General features: G+C 42.1%; 1 protein-coding gene across 3 annotated transcripts in view; it reads left to right on the forward strand.

Moving 5' to 3' along the window:
• The window catches only part of dusp8a (dual specificity phosphatase 8a), a 49,793-nt gene extending 32,698 nt beyond the window's left edge, over positions 1-17,095 (forward strand). For 2 of the 3 annotated variants that reach the window (XM_066669090.1, XM_066669091.1), the window contains exons 4-8: positions 11,269-11,435; positions 11,790-11,949; positions 12,257-12,380; positions 12,648-13,417; positions 13,899-17,095. In XM_066669090.1, coding sequence (XP_066525187.1) covers positions 11,269-11,435; positions 11,790-11,949; positions 12,257-12,380; positions 12,648-13,417; positions 13,899-14,293 — 1,616 coding nt within the window. In that variant the 3' untranslated portion in view covers positions 14,294-17,095. Of the gene's footprint in view, positions 1-4,551; positions 4,741-11,268; positions 11,436-11,789; positions 11,950-12,256; positions 12,381-12,647; positions 13,418-13,898 lie in introns of those variants that run through there. The other variant, XM_066669093.1, reaches the window with a different exon arrangement.

Below are 17,095 nucleotides of genomic sequence, written 5' to 3' on the forward strand. Positions count from 1 at the left end.
TCACAGCATCAAAACAATTAGCATAAAATAAAATGCACACAATCACATCATCGTTGTCGTACGAAAACTACACAGGCACGGGCAACATGGCGTTATATATAATGAAAAATAACCTCGGTTTACCTCACAGAATACCATGTATATCCTGAGTATTTAAAGAACTACGATACACTGCACTTTTCAATGTGAAAAGGAAGTTACTGCTGTTTAATTGGATTCAGTACATCGTGTGAAAGCCTGCATACAACTTTTGGCATAAAATAAAATATCGTACCACCTCCTTGTTTCTACACTCAATGTCCATTCCACTGAACATACAGGAGCCATTTGTAGATTTATAATTACAGACTATAGTCCATTATCTATTAATTGTCTTTTCAGTTAATTATTAATAGTGTCCACTCACTCTCCGCTTTGTTAGACACATCTACCTTGTTGGTCCACCTTGTCGATGTAAAGTCAGAGAGAGTAGAACTACAAAGTGGAGCTGAGCGAATGGACAGTGAGAGTAGAAACAAGGAGATGGTCATAATGTTATGGATTATCAGCGTATGTAAGTGTCTACACTTACACATATTCATATGTATGTGCTTGCACAATAGTAAATATTTACTAGTAATGTGCCATGCCTAAGTGAACAATAATGAATTTAATTTCAGTATCATGTTATTGTCATGGTTTTGATTTTATATTAGTTATATTTTTGTATAGAAGTGTGTCTAACTATATATTTGTGTTTAAAATACAGCCCTGGTGTCATATAATGGCCCACTCCCCCTAGGCCCTTGGTTGACCTCTAAACTGAGTGTCCTTAAAGCGAGGATGATGGTGTCAGTATGACATGTACAGCGAGTCAGAGGGCCATTTTAAATGTAGAGGATTATGGTTTGGCACGTAAATGAGATGAAGGAAGAGTTGGCATGTAAAAACAGAATTCTTCTCCAGAGACACACGTGTTGGATTGAATGTTGTGGGCAGGTGCTCTCTTAGGGGGGTTTACAGGACCCTGACACTGGGCTCATGCGCAGTTTTAAAATGAATTATAGAAGCAAAGCAATAGAGACTAATTTTAATCTGATCATTGTGTCATGAACTGAAATTCTCCCTTCATCCGTCAGGAGGAGAAAAATGATAGCCCTGTGTCTCCTACACACACACAGAGCTCCCGTTTCTCTCTTTCCATGACTTCATCCGGCAGCCTGCTCATGGCTTTGTGTACATAAGATGACCAGATGTTGAAGTGTACAGCTGACGTGTGTCACTGCTATAACACTAAACCCTGCTGAGCTTGGAAATGAAACTTTGCTGCAATAAGCTGCACAATATATCACGCCTTAATCAACTATCACAACACAATGTTTTCAATATTGTCATATCACTAAACTATATACATCCTTATATCGGGTTTAAAATATATATATATATATATAATTGTGTATGTTACGTTTAATGTTTGTAGCCACGTAACTGCAATATACAATTTTGCTCATTACATGAAGTGTTAAACTGATTTTAGAACAAAGTAAATAATAGAATAATTATTTACTCCATATATGTATGGTTAATATGAGATAATGACTTGTTTTTTTAAACCCAATGTGGTTAAGCTCAAGCAACCGCTGACATGTCTGTGTGACTGTGGGGAATTATTTTCTCTGTGAGCCGATTCTCAAAATCCTGGACCTTTTCTAACTGTCAGAGTCTCCTTGTCCTGTCAATAAGAATGTCAATACATTGTGCTTCCCTGGTGGCCTCCTTTTTATTTATTGTGCTTGATAGGATTTACACACACACACACAGATGCACAAAGGCGCACACACACACACACACACACACACACGGCCATCCCCTTGAGGCTGATATTGAGTGATAGGAGCCCCTTGGCTGGCATTAAGTTCTGCTCCCCTCTGGAGACCAGCTCACACCTCAGGCTCGACAGCTGGGGCTCCACAGCCATTACATCATTACACCACCATCCTCTCCACCCGTTCATCTGACACACACACACACACACACACACACACACAGACAGTGTCTGGAACTGCTCTATACAATGCACCACAGTGCTCAAACTAGTGGTTGAAAGACATATAGATATAATAATGCATCCGCCTGACACTGCAATGATTTTGGAATGTTAAATTTTTTATATTGTGCTTAGATTCAGCAAATGATGTAATCATAAAATAACAGTTCGGGCTGAATTTGAATCTAATAATTAGGCCTGATTCAAGGTGGGCTATATGGCAATATCTTATTCTTACTGTGATGGTAGACTTCTCTGTGGAAAAACGTGTGGATTTCATTAGAAAACTGACCAGCCGTAAGTTTCTTTACGTAGTCTGAAAAAAATATTTCAACACAGTGGATGTACAAAAAGTTTGTTAAAATTTCATATGTATAAACAATCAGAAATGCTCCAAAATCACTTAAATTTAAATCTCTTATAATTTACCAGGAATTGCAACTAACAATTGGACTAACATCACAGACACATTGAGATTATAGTCAACACACACACACGCGCGCACACACTCATATATGAGAGACCACTCTTGTTCCCAATTGATCCTCTGTGTGTCTTTTGAATGATGGTGTGGTTTAGAATGACCACAGAGTTCCATCAGCCTCAGCGCACTTCCTTGTTTATGATCATCACACAGTCACCCCTACACAGATCACATAACACATAACACCTCACATGTGATCAGCACACTAACAACTCTCTCCCTTGTTTATCACTTATAATCACACCCAAAGGTAAAAACATCAGATTACAGTTTATACAGTTTACAGCACTGCCACCTAACAGAACATATTTATTCTTAGAACCGCAGTAGTGCAACTTATTGTTTATTTCAGTAGTAATTGTTGTTTGTTTTAAATTAAATGAATGCATGATTTATGTAAAAGTATAAGGACTACTTCTACTAGATGAAAAAGAAACATACTTTTATAACATTGTTTTAAAGACTTACAAATGATTGCTTTTTAATCACAATTCATATCAATCTATTAGGTGCCTGGAAATTCAGTTGTTTATTTACACACTGCAATGTGGGGCATCAGTGATCCATTTTAATTAAAAAAACATAAAAGAAAATCTGTATAACCATACAACAACGATGTTCCAGAATTTGGTAAGAGCGTAGCAGAAGTATCTTCGCCAAACTAAGGAAAACTGCTCTTTTTCACTGAGCTCGTTTACTGTGTTTAAGTCCAAGAGAGCAGCGTGAAGTCCAGATTTGAAGCATGACAGCTCTCGGCATTGTGTCTGTCTCAGTGTACTGCCATATGCCCCCATCACTCTTACCAAGCCTGCACGCAGAGCTGGTGACAGACATCTCACTGATTATCTGCATGTTGTAAATGGCACTGCCTACTTCAGCCTGTCTTTAATTGCTGGGGTTAAAAGAGTTTTCCAGTGTGCTGCTGCAGGAGCACCGTGCTCAAAACATATAGATGCGGGTTGTTTTTGTAAATTGGCCAGATGGAAAGAATGATGACCAGCATACCTATTTAAAGCCTTTGTCCAATAAAAAACAATAGCATCTCTGGGCAGTTTTTAGTGGCTCGTAATCCATTCCAGTCCAGGGCCTTTGGGTTCATGTCCAAGCTGCCTATTAGACAGAGAGGCTTAACCTTAATCAGCAGTAAACTGGGGCTGCACACAATGCTAAATTTAACTCCAGGGATAGATGAGGGAACTAGCTAATGTAATATTTTCTTGGAAATGAGCAATGACCACTGAAACAACATTCTCTCCAGCCAAAGGAAATATGAAGTATGCGTGTCATTTTTCTGGCAGCGCTTGGGGGGATAAATGTAGGCTGGATGATCATGTCTGCCGGATGGTAATTGTACAGCAATATTTTCACTGCTCTTCGGGTCATGCATTTCACTTATCAAACATGCTGCTGCAGACCTGAAGCTCTTACTTGCAGCAAAAACTCCAATTCTGTGCTTCTTTCACGCTTGAAAACAACACGCCACGTTTGTGTCTCGGACGTCTAAGAAGAAAATGAGTTTTTTTTTCTGAAAAACATCCAGTGGGCCCCTAAGGTGGCTGCATATTTGCTGGGTGAGTAAGGAATGTGGTTGCATGCCTCACGCATGAGCCAGGATTCTGCTCCAAGTCTGTGAGAGTGAGAGGCATACAGAGAGAAAGAGAGAGCGAGAGAGAGAGAGAGCGCAGGCGAGCAGTCTGTACTCACGGCAAATGAGCTCATTCACTCTTAGGTCACAGGGGGAAGAGCGAGAGAGAGAGAGAGAGAGAGAGAGAGAGAGAGAGGGAGGGTGGGGGCAGACAGTCAGAGAGAGAGAGAGCGAGTTGGTGAGCGTGTACAACAATAGGGAGCTCCACTTTCAGTTGTTGCCACACAGAGTGGGATCGAGGAAGGCTCACTCTCTCTGAACTCCATCTCTCTGTCGTCTGTGTGGACACAGCTGCTTTTACTCTTCTTTTTCCTGCACAGATTGGTCCAGGCTCCATATTTGGAATTCCATTTTCCTTTTTTTTCTTCTTCTTTTTTCTTTTTGGTGCTAATGCCCAGTGCCTTGTCAGCTTTGCTGGACTGTGAGCAGGAGCATTAGAGTGTGTGTGTATGTGCGAGGAGTTGCGGATGCCTCTGGATGTGGTGCTAGCTTCTCCTGAGCAGAGCTTCTGGTCCAGCTCTCGGCACACAGGCATGAGGCTGAAGATCAGAGTCCGCAGGATGAAGGAGGCTAGAGAGCTGAGAGGTGTGTATCTGGCCAAAGTTGCAGCTGGCCCTCACTCTTACTGCCCTTCAACACTTTAACCCTGGGACTCTTTCCTGGTTTTTCACTTTCTTCTCATTCTCTGTTTTCTGGTTTTTATATTGTTGCTGTGTTATGCAAAGTTTGCAAGTTTGTTATTTTAGTTCTTTATAAAAATCGATTGGTTTAAATAGTAAATTAGTAAAAGACCACTGACCCTCATATTGTGTAGAGTACTATAAGATGTACTTATTACTGTGCACTAATATTTCTGCGTTGTTTGAATTAAGAATTTGTAACTGCTTTTGAATATTTAACTTGAATACTTTTGAATACTTGAATACTTATAATATCACAGGATTTAGTCCCAAATTCTACATTTTATAAATGTTTATGTATCTGCAAAGGCACATTTGTACAAAAAAAAAACAATGCTGGATATTGGCATTGGCCCAAATCCCATATATATGGGTCCATGTGTTTTCTCTTATAAGTTACTGGTTTGGAGGTTTTTGTTCTGTCCTTGCTTTCTTTTTTCCCTTCCTGGTAGTTTCTTTTCTTCTTTCTTTCCTTCTATTTTCACTCCTTGAAAAATTCCATAATGTATAATGTACTCTCCTCACTTTTGCAATGCACACGGGCTGCGTTACATGGTGCAGTAGATCAGTAATTCGGAGGAGCAGCCACAGTGGACAATATGATACTGATAAGCGAAGGCTGAGTGGACGCGCACGTCTTGCAATGTACCATGCATCATTCCATCTTTGTGTGTGTGTGTGGCTTGCAGAATGTGTGTCTTTATGCAAACAGCAGTGTGTATGCGTATGAGTCAGTGTATTTGCATTGAGCTCTGTCACCAAGCAGCGGTTAAACGGTTGCTGTTATCATGCCATTCAGGTTTTATTGCAGAATTGTTGAGTGTACGCTTTAGTGGATTGTTTTTGGAAGAAGTGCAGTAACTGTAATAGAACTAAGATTTAATGACTGGGTTTATACAGCGCCTCAGGACTTTATACTCTGCTAATCTGTCAAGCATGACATCTACCACCAGCCCTGCTGCGCTTAATGTTCCTCATTGTGCTGCGTGCATGTGTGCTATGATGTCATACAGGCCTCATTGAAATGGTAATAGGAGTGTGTGTGTGTGTGTGTGTGTGTGTTAGGGTGGTGGAGGGGGGACAGATGGAGGCAGCTCCTCAATGGCGTCATGTCTTCTGCATCTGGAGGCTGAAGCGCTGGGGGTGGGGGTGGGAGAGTGGGGGTCTGTATGAGCTCCATTCAGCTCCTTCAATGCCTTTGGACTGGGATGGCTGAATGGAAGTGTGTGTGAGTCAGAGCCAATAGAGAGAGAGTTGGGGTGAAAAGATACACACTGAAAGGCTGCTAGTGATGGAGGTCTTGTGCCGCAGGGCATGTGGAGTAATGTCAGATGCCAGGGTTAATGAACTCTGTGTTCACATGCTTCCCTTACACTCTATACATTATTTTAACAAAGGAAAACATCCATCTAATGCATGACTATGGGAATAGCTCATGCACAGAGCATTAGCTCAGTTGTGTACTTTCAAAAGACAGTGTGGCCAAGTTGGTTTAAAGACCCCAAAAAGCCTGAAATGATGGTGTATATTTTAAGATATAGAAAGATGACTTGACCAATGCTAATAATGGTCTGATATATTCCTTTCAAATTAATGAGCATTAAAAAAAACATTAAAGCCCTTCACAATACAACGTCCTACAATAAGACAACACGTTGTTTCCATATATATTTGTTACAGGATTCTACTTTATTTTTACAATATCCATGAATTGTTTTACTATAAGTTAGAGTAATGCACCCAATATGCTACCTTTACTGATTACATGTTTAGTTTACATTCTGTGTTTTAATGAGAAAGATCTCAACAACTTGTCACCACTTTCAAATCATAATAAAATATCTCCTCAGCTTCTTTAATGTATCAGGTATCTGATACTTTAAGGTATCAGTTGAATATTAAAAAAAGGTGTAATTCTGAAAATATTTTTCCTAGATATATGCTTTGAGAGAACAGTAATACTGAATTAACCACACCAGCCAACTGTGTCTCCTAGCACAGAAAACCCCAAAAGAGTTGATACAGATATATGAAGAATAAATATAGCATCTGAAAATGAAAAATAGCTCCAATAATAGAATTCAGTGCAATCCCACATCAGCAGCTGGGTGTGCTGAGGTGAGAATTGAGGAAGCTGAGAACAGACACTCATCTGTAATGAGGAACGCAGCTTGAGTACAAAATTAGCATTTCTGTACTGGCCGGTATCACACACTATGTGACCCAAAGCTAACCACTAAAGCCTGATGGGAGATAAAAGATTCCTTCTGAAGAGAGAGAAGATGGCAAAATGATACAGAGGGTGGAGAGGAAGTGTGTGAGAGTGGCTTCCAACTCAGCTGCTGCAATTCAAGCTTCACATTGGCATAATTGACTCTAAATGAACAAGCATAGAAAGGCCCCCTCACACAATTACATAGCCCAAAAAGTAAGTGATGTCATATGGGGCAGGTTGTTTGTATGGGTGTAATGAGTATATAGTGAATGCAGTTTGTGTTAGGTTTGAGTGTGTAATGTGTTTACTGTATGTGTAATGTGTGTGTGATGACTGACTCAGTAGATATGTCACTGGGCATGTTTGGGTTTTTCCAGAATGACTGGGTTGTAATGGGCATCGACTCCCTCTGAAACATTCAGAAGCACTTTAAAGTCACACTGTGTTAATGTAACAGTAAAAAAACAACGTAAGCCTTTTCTTTGTGTGTTCCCTAATCACATAAAAAAACACTTCCTTTACTGCTGGGCTACAAGGCTAATTTAGCCTGGACAGCAGACATTGTGTAACGTTTGGCATTTAGCAGAGAAGGAAAAGCGTAATCCCAGGTCGATTCAGCTTGGACAGACCACTCTCCAGCGTTTCCCCTTATTTGACTTTCTAACAACACAAGTAGCTTTGGATCTGTGTGTTTTCTTCCTGTTTGTTCCACTTTTGTCCAGGAACACAGCTCTTTATTGGTGCTATATAAAGCTCCATTGCAGATGACTGGAAGTATGAGAGCAGACAGGAGGTGGGAGCTCTAACCATAAGGAGAGATGTTTTTCTGAGCTCTGTGTCTAAGAGATCCTTCCCGTATCCGTTTCCCTGTTCGGCTCTCTGTGCTGCTTACGCATCCTGCTCTGGGGCTGAAGGCCTAGGAAAAGGCCTTTTCCCCCGTTTCAGCTGAGAGAGGAATATTGCATCCGCAATCTGCGCTAACTAGGAATGTCCTGGAGTGTGCAGCCAAATGAAGTATTTTGTTCATTGAATATGATAGTGTGTAGCAGACTTTCCATTTCGAACGTCTATTTAAACATCTGTTCAAAACACCCATGAATTTAAGATATATGAAGCTGCCAAACCTCTATTTGAAACTGACCAAAATTGTTTTAAAAGCAAGGTTAGTAAAAAAACAGCACAATTGTCAGGGTGCCCCAAATTCACATACATCAAATGCACTCCAGTTATTTAATTTTTTAATAATTTCACATATTAGAACCACTTAGAATAAAATTAACAAAGGATCAAATTCACATTAAGCTTGATATAGCCCCAAATCATCCATTAAAATGTGCCTGGAGCATCTCCAGTACTAAACCCTATCTATTCAGACCCTATCTGTACAAACCTATTTCTATCATTTATTGTTTGCATGTGTGATTAGCTCAAAGGAAATCTGTTGAAAGGTGGGTGTGGAGACTATGGCGGGTGGGGTAGGGGGCAGTAGGGCAGCTGAGGCCTAAAGCGTGCAAAGTCCACAATCCCTCATGGCCATTACTGACAAATGTTGACATAGCGACTAGCCCTGGCGAGCGATGATGTCAGTGGTCCCGCTAGATGGGGAGGGGCAGACGGGTGGGGGATGTAAAACGTGTAGTGGGGGTGGTAGAGGGTTCAGCTCTGGGATGGAGGGGTCGTGGAAAATTTTGGAAGCATTCATTTATCCCTCTGCGGGGCTTTTGAGTGGAAATGAAGCTGGCAGAGCCTCAGCCGTTCTGCCTGATGTGACATGCAAAACCCCCCTCCTCGTGCTGCTGAACGCTGATGTCATCGCCCTGGCCATTGCCATTAATAGCAAGACACAGACAAGCTGCCACTCAAGCACTTAAAAGGAGAGAATGCAAAAAATAAATAAATAAAAGGGGCTAAAAGAGAATGTTCAATATATCCATTTGGTAATGTATTATATAAAAGGTTCGCTCTATGATATCGATGTTAAAACAGTAAACGACATTTCTATTATTACATCGTTTATATTCTTTCATTCAGTTCATCAAATTCAGGGTCGTGGCTGGACCAGAACCCACAAACAATCTCTAGGTGCACGGCAGGGACACGTCCTGAACAATCCTAAATAATTGTTAGAAATGAATGAAAAACCTAATAAACAACCACCAGAGGGAATAACTTAAAAATAAATAAATAAATAAATAAACATGTCTACCCCTAATTCAAGCATTAATAGTTTATTAAAACAAATTGTAATGTGAACATTAACCAAATATATCAGAAAAGTGTCTGTGTTATTATTTTAGTGTATGGTATCAGTTCATATTGTATTGTGACATACACTATTGTATCGCCCAGCCCTGTGTGGCGGTTGTGTGTGTGGCGGGGGTTTACTGAGCAGCACACAGCAGAGGGACAGGTGTTCAGCGGTGTCCGTTAGCTGGAAGCGCTCGTGGCTGTCGCCCACTGTTTGTTGAAGTGTGATCAGGCACTCGAGTGTGAAGGCTGGATGATGTCATTCTCGACGCTGACTCTTTCTCTCTTTGTTAAAAAACATGCTTATCAGCTCAGCCTTTATTTGCATTCACTCATTTTACTCTTTTTACCCCTCTGTAATTTGTCACTTCCCCCATATCTCTCCCTCTCCCTCTCTCCCCGTGTTTGTGTGTGTGTGCGTGTGTGTGTGCGTGTGTGTGCTATGCTGTCACTCTCTCGCGCTCTTTGCTCGTTCCTGGCTGTGTGTGGACACAGTGATGTCATCGCTCTCTGGCTGAGTGCTGTGTTCTGTGTTATGTGCTGCACACTCGCAGGGTTAACGTGTCCCAGATTCTCATGGAGCTCATCTGAGATTAAGGTCTAAACCCATCTGCACAGGCTCATGCTTTCTTTGAAGCACTGCAGCGGCTCACCCAAATACTTTCCCTTTTATCCACCCCCTCCACCAGCCAGGACACATTACACAATCACTTTATAAAATGTAGTTCATTCACATGTGTATAGTGTGTGTCTCTGCACATGTGTGTGTGTTTCAGGGGTGCTGAATGGAAGGCCTCAGTGCATGGCCTGCACCTGTGGCCTCCCTCATTCTCTGGGCCTGACGTGATTGTCCAGTAGAGGATATTAGGTCATTCAGGAAAGGGAGCCGCGAGAGACAAGAGACGAGATCCAGAACTGGAGCCGCCTGTTTCTTAAAGAGACAGCAGCTTTTTCTTTCACTTTTTTTTCTTTTAACATTTAATTTACTTCCTCAAGTAACAAAACACACTGCCCCAGGAGTCATTACAGAGTGATCAGTTTAAAACGAGTCTGTTTCAGGTCAAAAATTGTAGCTCCAAATGTTTTACTTTTCTATTTTTTTACATGCTGTGAATATTTCATTCCCTTTTGACTGAAAGAAGTGTTCCAGTAATGGCTTGGAATACAATCTTCTGCTTGTGTACAATATAGAAATAATAGAAACCTTATTTTTTTTAGTTAAACCAATCAGAACAGAGCTAATTTGCATATATCAATTTTAAAAGCACAGTTACAAAACCAGCTTGTTTAATTCTAAGGCACAAACATATAAAATCATTAGGACTGTTTTGGGTTAATACTAATTTCACAAATGGACCTGAGTGTTACAAATTAATAAAACAAAAAAAAAAGACACTGAGCCCAGCTACTTCTTTTATTCACGTTTTAGAAACTGTTGCAGACTCCATTGTTTGCATTTGTTGTGTAATTTCTGGACAGCCTGCTTTTTAATCAGCCGTCTCTTTGGCTATTCTCTTAAGTGCCTTACATTAACAATCATGAGCTAATACTGTCTGTTTAAGGCGTGCGGTCAGAATGATGTAATTGTTCTTGTGATATCTGATTTTTCCCTTGCGTGGTGTTGTGATTATAAACATGCCTTACCCTGCTGGTGATATGCAGTTCAACCACCAGCTCTTGCTGTGTTCTCATAATATAATTACTCTTTTTAAAACTGGTTTTTGATTTGGCTGTTTACTTTGCACATTGCTTCCAGTGACAGAATCATTTTGCAGTTGCTTTGTTCAAGGCTTGCTTGAGAAGCTTTGCGAGCTGGTGCTGACATAACACCCATCAACCTTTAAAGTGACAGAATCCAAATGTGGCAGACTTCCTCATGTTTCTCTTGATAGTTTTACAACAGGTGACATGCTTTTTGTCAGATCACTTTGTTCCTGATGTATATTTTCTTTTCTCTGTCTCCCTTGGCAGGTGGATTTGCAGCATTCTCCACCTGTTTCCCAGGGCTTTGTGAAGGGAAACCAGTGGCCAATTTGCCTATGAGCCTCTCTCAGCCCTGCCTGCCAGTGGCTAATGTTGGTCCCACACGTATTCTGCCCCACCTCTACCTGGGCTCGCAGAAAGATGTGCTTAACAAGGTGAGAGCAGCCAAATAGTAGTGATTAGTGTGTCATCAGTTTATAATGAATCAAAATCAAACACATTCTAGTAATTAGTTTATTAAAATCTGAAAACTTACCAAAGTACATGATTAGAGGCTTTAAGTAGCTCAATATATTAATGATGTAGCTTCTCAAACAGATGCTATTACTGCTTTTAACTGTGCAGTGTACTCCCAGAAGCAACACATCTTTTTTTCCATGTAGGTTGCACAATGTTTTTAATTTTAAGACACTTTAGTCTCACGGTGCTGACACTGAGTTGTTTTGATTTTTCACTGTAACAGCTTAAGAGTCCTTATTCACACCTAATATATTTATTCTCTGTCTCAGGACCTGATGGCCCAGAATGGCATCACATATGTGCTTAATGCCAGTAACACGTGTCCGAAGCCAGAGTTCATCTCCGAAAGCCACTTCATGCGCATTCCTGTCAATGACAACTACTGTGAGAAACTGCTGCCCTGGCTGGACAAAACCAACGAGTTCATCGGTAAGGGTCTGTTTGTATTTGAGGCTTCTATGCTTAGGATTCACGTGAGGTGAAATGTGAGATGTCAGGATTTGTAGAGGTAAAGACTTGTCTTAAAGTAGAGCAAGAAGTACATGCTTCACCTGGAAAGTGAGGAGTTAGCATGAAAACTGAGTAGCTTGCCCTAAGGAGGCACCCGGAAAAGCATAATTGTTTTGTACAGGATTTTCTAGAGATTAGATGTTCTTTTTCCCCCTGCTGTCAGTAGAGTGTTTTGTTGTCTTTTGTCTTCACTCACGTTTGTTTCTCCTGTGTTTTTTTTTTTCAGACAAAGCCAAGGTTTCCAACAGCCGAGTCATTGTTCATTGTTTAGCGGGCATCTCCAGGTCTGCCACCATCGCCATTGCTTACATCATGAAGACAATGGGTTTGTCATCAGATGACGCGTACAGGTAAACTACTGCTCACACTCTGCAGCTTAAATTGCATGTTGTTAAAAACCTGCCCTCTGCCTCATGGAATATGTCCCTAATCATAAACATGACTCATAGAAGCCAGTAAACAATAGTGACTACATTGCTTCAAGACTATTTTTTTCATGCGTCCATGAGGTCACACCTTGACTCTGGAGTTAAATATAAATAAAAATGGCAGAATTTCTCTATTCATGTACACATGGCAAGTTAAATTTGCATTTGCCTTCTTTTTCTTGTCCCCAGGTTTGTTAAGGACCGCCGGCCTTCAATATCACCAAACTTTAACTTCTTGGGTCAGTTGCTGGAGTTTGAAAAAGGCCTCCAGCTGCTGAAGGCACTCTCTTCTGGTCAAGAGAAGAGTGAGCAGTCCAGTGGATCTGTAGATCCCAAAGGAGAGGCTGCTTCCAAGCCCAAGGAAGCTAGACTAGAAGGGGAGAAGGAGACCACCACAGAGTCTGAGGCAAAGCTGCCCTCTCCTACGTCGCTGCAGCAGGGCTTCAACAGCCTTAACTTGTCGGCAGAGCGCATCCTGGACACCAATCGCCTCAAGCGCTCCTTCTCATTGGACATCAAGTCCGTCTACACGCCTGGCCAGTGTCCCCATATCACGCCCGTCCATGTGGAGGATGTTCCGAAGCTCTGCAAGCTGGATAGCCCGAGTCCAAGAGTCTCCAATGGTGTCTGCCATTCGTCTCCAGCTTCAGACAGCCCCAGCCCAGGAGAAACAGAGAGCAGCTTGAGACCACGTTCACGAAGGAAAAGCAAACAGAGTGTTAGCAGTGCTGGCAGTTCACCTGTCCACACTCTAGGCTTTGGCTCAAGCCAGTTGCCTGTGCACAAGAGCCCCAGCCTGGATGAGAATCTCAAATCCCCCATGCTGCTTGGCTTGCCTGGTTTGGGAACAGGACCTATGTGGACCAAACACAGGGACACGGCACAGGCAACAACCCCCATCACGCCCACAGGATGTGAGAAGTTTTTGTCTTGGCTGGACAAAACAAACGAGTTAATCGGTAAGGCTCTGTCTGTGGTTAAGGTTCTGATCTTAAGGCCATGGCATAACGATCCAGCACTTTCAAGCAAATGGCATTATTGTAATGCCTGTAGTTCTGGGGAGTTCTGACTCCATACACTCACACATAAATTAATGGTGCAGCAACACATTTGGGTGTCTTGGTGTTTGCCGATGAAGGCTGGATATGTGTGCTTTGGGGTGTAGGGTTCACGGGAGGTGAAATGTGAGACCGTTTATTTGTTGTTGTTGTTGTAGCCTGGGTTAGGATTGGTCAATGTAAAACTGATCTTGGTTCAGACATAAAAGGCCCATCTTTCACCTGGAATGTGAGCGCTTTGCCCTAAGGAGGCACCCGGAAGTGCCTGATTGTTTTGCCTAGGTTCCTCAGGAGATTAAGTATTCTTTTATCAGGCCTGTCAGAGGGCTGTTTGGTTGTCTTTTGTCTTCACTCATGTTTGCTTCTCATTTGCCTTTTTCAGACAAAGCCTCCAACAGCCGGGACCCACCGCAGGCTACCACGCCTGTCACGCCCACAGGCGATGCCCCCTGGTTCTACGAATCTTTGAGTGGTGGAGGAGGGGGCGGAGCAGGGGTGGTGCATTTTCCGGGACCTCAGTGCTGCGGTGCCCTCCCTGGGCCACGCGAGGCGGTGCGTCTGCGGCCAAAAGCGGGTGAGGCTCGGGAGGCGCGGGCGAGCTGGCACGAGGATGCCTCCATCTCCGGCGGCAACTCGGCCGACAAGCAGTTCAAGCGGCGAAGCTGTCAGATGGAGTTTGAGGAAGGGATCCAGGAGACACGCTCGAGAGAGGACCTCGGCAAAATCGGCAAGCAGTCCAGCTTCTCAGGCAGCATGGAGATCATCGAGGTCTCCTGACAGCTGCAGTGCCCGAAGGGACTGGGGCCGCCTGGAGGCGGACAGGTGCCACCAACAGGCACGGGCAACTGAGGAAGACCGGCGAGGGGCCGGCAAATTGCTGACTAGTGGAGCATTTGTTTTAGCGCTTTAGACTGAAGTTAGGCTAAATTAGACTGAGAAACTGTTCTGTTTGTCTCTGAGATTCGGAGCTGGATTCGGGCAGACTTTCCTCTGTCTCCAGTGTTTTCAAGCCATTACCATCCCACGAGGATTTGGGGAGGGCTAAGGACTGAACTGCTGTACTGTACATGCACAACCAAACCCAGTCGCAGAATTCAACCCTCCACACCAACGAGTTACATGTTTCCTCTTCAAACAAACAAAGCTTTACCAGTCTCACAGTGTATCGAGAATGAAAGCATGGCTCAGTTTCCTCCAGTCACGCTTACTCCTGGTATTACTCCTCCACAAAGACTCGATGTATTTACAACTCCACAGCACAAGGGGGCCTCTACTATTGGACTCAAAGCCCTGGCACAGACTCTCGCTGATCAAAATGAAGGCTTCTTTGTGTATCGCTTTTGTCCTCCCTACTCCTGTATCCCATTCTGAGCGGAATTCTGGAGGAGGATGTAGGAATGTTATGAAGGAAAAGCATTGTGGATGTTTTCCTGCAGTGCCCTCTGTCACTCTCTTTTGTTCTCTGTGTTTGTTCCTTACCTTTACCCAGACCCCCCCCCTCTCCCCCTCACTGTACAACGGGGAGGGGGCATGAAATGAACTACCGCCTACCTTTCTCACACTGAGCATGCTCCAAGGCTGCTGGTTCCCCTACAGATACATAGTATATACACTATACATCTTTTTTTTTGTTTGTTTTTTCCTCTCAGTTATAGTTTTAATTTATTATATCTGTTCATTCTGGTAATGAGAAATAATATAATGATTGTGGAATCCTTTGTTTGTTTGTTTTTGTTGATGTTGACCTCAGTTTGGCTGTATGGTATTTATAAAATCACTCACAAAACTGATACACAACTACAAGCAATATGTGCTCTCTTCTTCATTTGTTTGTTTATCCTCTTTTTTTGCATCTACAAGGGAGAACGAGTAATTAAAACAAAGTCATCTGATACTTTTAATGCACTTTCTGTTGCTTTAAGAAGGAGTTTGCCGAACGTCTTATCAAGAGGGTACCACAATTGTTTTCAAAGCCCTGCATTAGCACACCCATGCTGTCCACAAAGTCCTGGACTATGTAAAAGCTGGGATATTTGGCAAGGTTTCTCCATTTACATGCTCTGAAATATGAAGACTGTATTGTGCATTTTCTTGAATAACCTACAATAAGACCCACATGATATTCTAGCTTCTGTTCTGTGTCCAAGTACATATGATGGATTCATTCATCCATTGTCTGTAACCGCTTATTCAGTTCAGGGTCGCGGTGGGTCCGGAGCCTACCCGGAATCACTGGGCGCAAGGCAGGAACACACCCTGGAGTGGGCGCCAGTCCTTTACAGAGCGACATATGATGGATGCAGGTCGAAAAAATTATTTTGGACCAGGTCTAAAGAGTTTGACCTCTGTCCCCTTGTTTATTTTTGTATTTATGTTTATTTATTGTGCGTTTGGGCCTGTTTCTGGGAGACTGTGGACGGATTGCAAGTGAATTATGTAGATGGAGCTTTTTGAACCCAGAAGAGTATTTTTGACATTAACTGAACGTTAATCTGTGCAGGTGATATACATTTTATAAAAAACTGATCACAAAGAGCTATTAGCCCAACACATAGCTGTGCTTGCCTCAGTTATTGTACTCTTCTGGTTATCAAGCGCTGGGTTCACGGTGGGTTAAATGGAGTGTGCCCTAATAGTGTGGCAGAGACAACAGCACATGATTCTTCAGTTTAGCTCAGGAGAAATGCACGATTCCCATTTCTGAGCTGAGCACCTGCACAACTCTCATACAGTCTCTCTCTCTCTCTGCTGTTATTCTCTTTCCTCCCTTCTCTCTTTCTCATGTCTTTTTCTGTTTCATTTTTCTTCATCTTACTCATGCGTCCCTCCTTCTCTTTTCTATTTCTTGTCCTTTTGTTGTCTCTATTTCTGTCTTCCTATTTTCTTCATACTCAGTCTGTCTTCTTGTTTCTCATGTCTCTCAGCCACCATCTTACACTCTTTTTCCTCCTGTTTCTCTCGCACAGCCATGTTCTCTACATCTTTCTTACTTTTTCTCTTCCCTCTCTCTCTCACACACACGTGCACACACACACATACATTACTCATAATTTGTTCTCCTTGTTTTGTCTTTCTTATATGTTCCAAAGGTTTAAAATCATCCCATTAAAAGGGTCTGTGTGTGTTCATGTGAATGGTGTTGACCTTTTGATGTGTGATGGTTGCTTATTTATTTATGGATGTATTCTCAGTTAGCTTCTCTCTATGGCAAACCTCTGACCTTGTACTTGTGCTGCTGTTAGTCTCCATTCTCCTTGTGTGAAACATTACCTGTTTGTTCTTTCTTTCCTTCTTCTATATTTTTAAAGATATTGTTATCATTATTTAAGACATGTAATGAAAAGATGCAGGCTGTCCTTTTTGCTGAAACTGTTTAATTGTTGGCAACAACATTTATTATTATTATTATTATTATTATTATGTTGTGTAAATAGCAACGTATCTACAAGAATAATTGGTATAGGGAACTTTTTAAGAGAAAATCCTGATACCTTAGGCTGCTTGACGCAAAATACCTCAGGTTCTATTCAAAGGCTTTTTCCTCCCCTTGTACCGTTTTGTGAAGATGAAACAAAAAAT

This window comes from Hoplias malabaricus, chromosome 4 (genome assembly GCF_029633855.1).
Source record: "Hoplias malabaricus isolate fHopMal1 chromosome 4, fHopMal1.hap1, whole genome shotgun sequence".
NCBI lineage: Eukaryota > Metazoa > Chordata > Actinopteri > Characiformes > Erythrinidae > Hoplias > Hoplias malabaricus.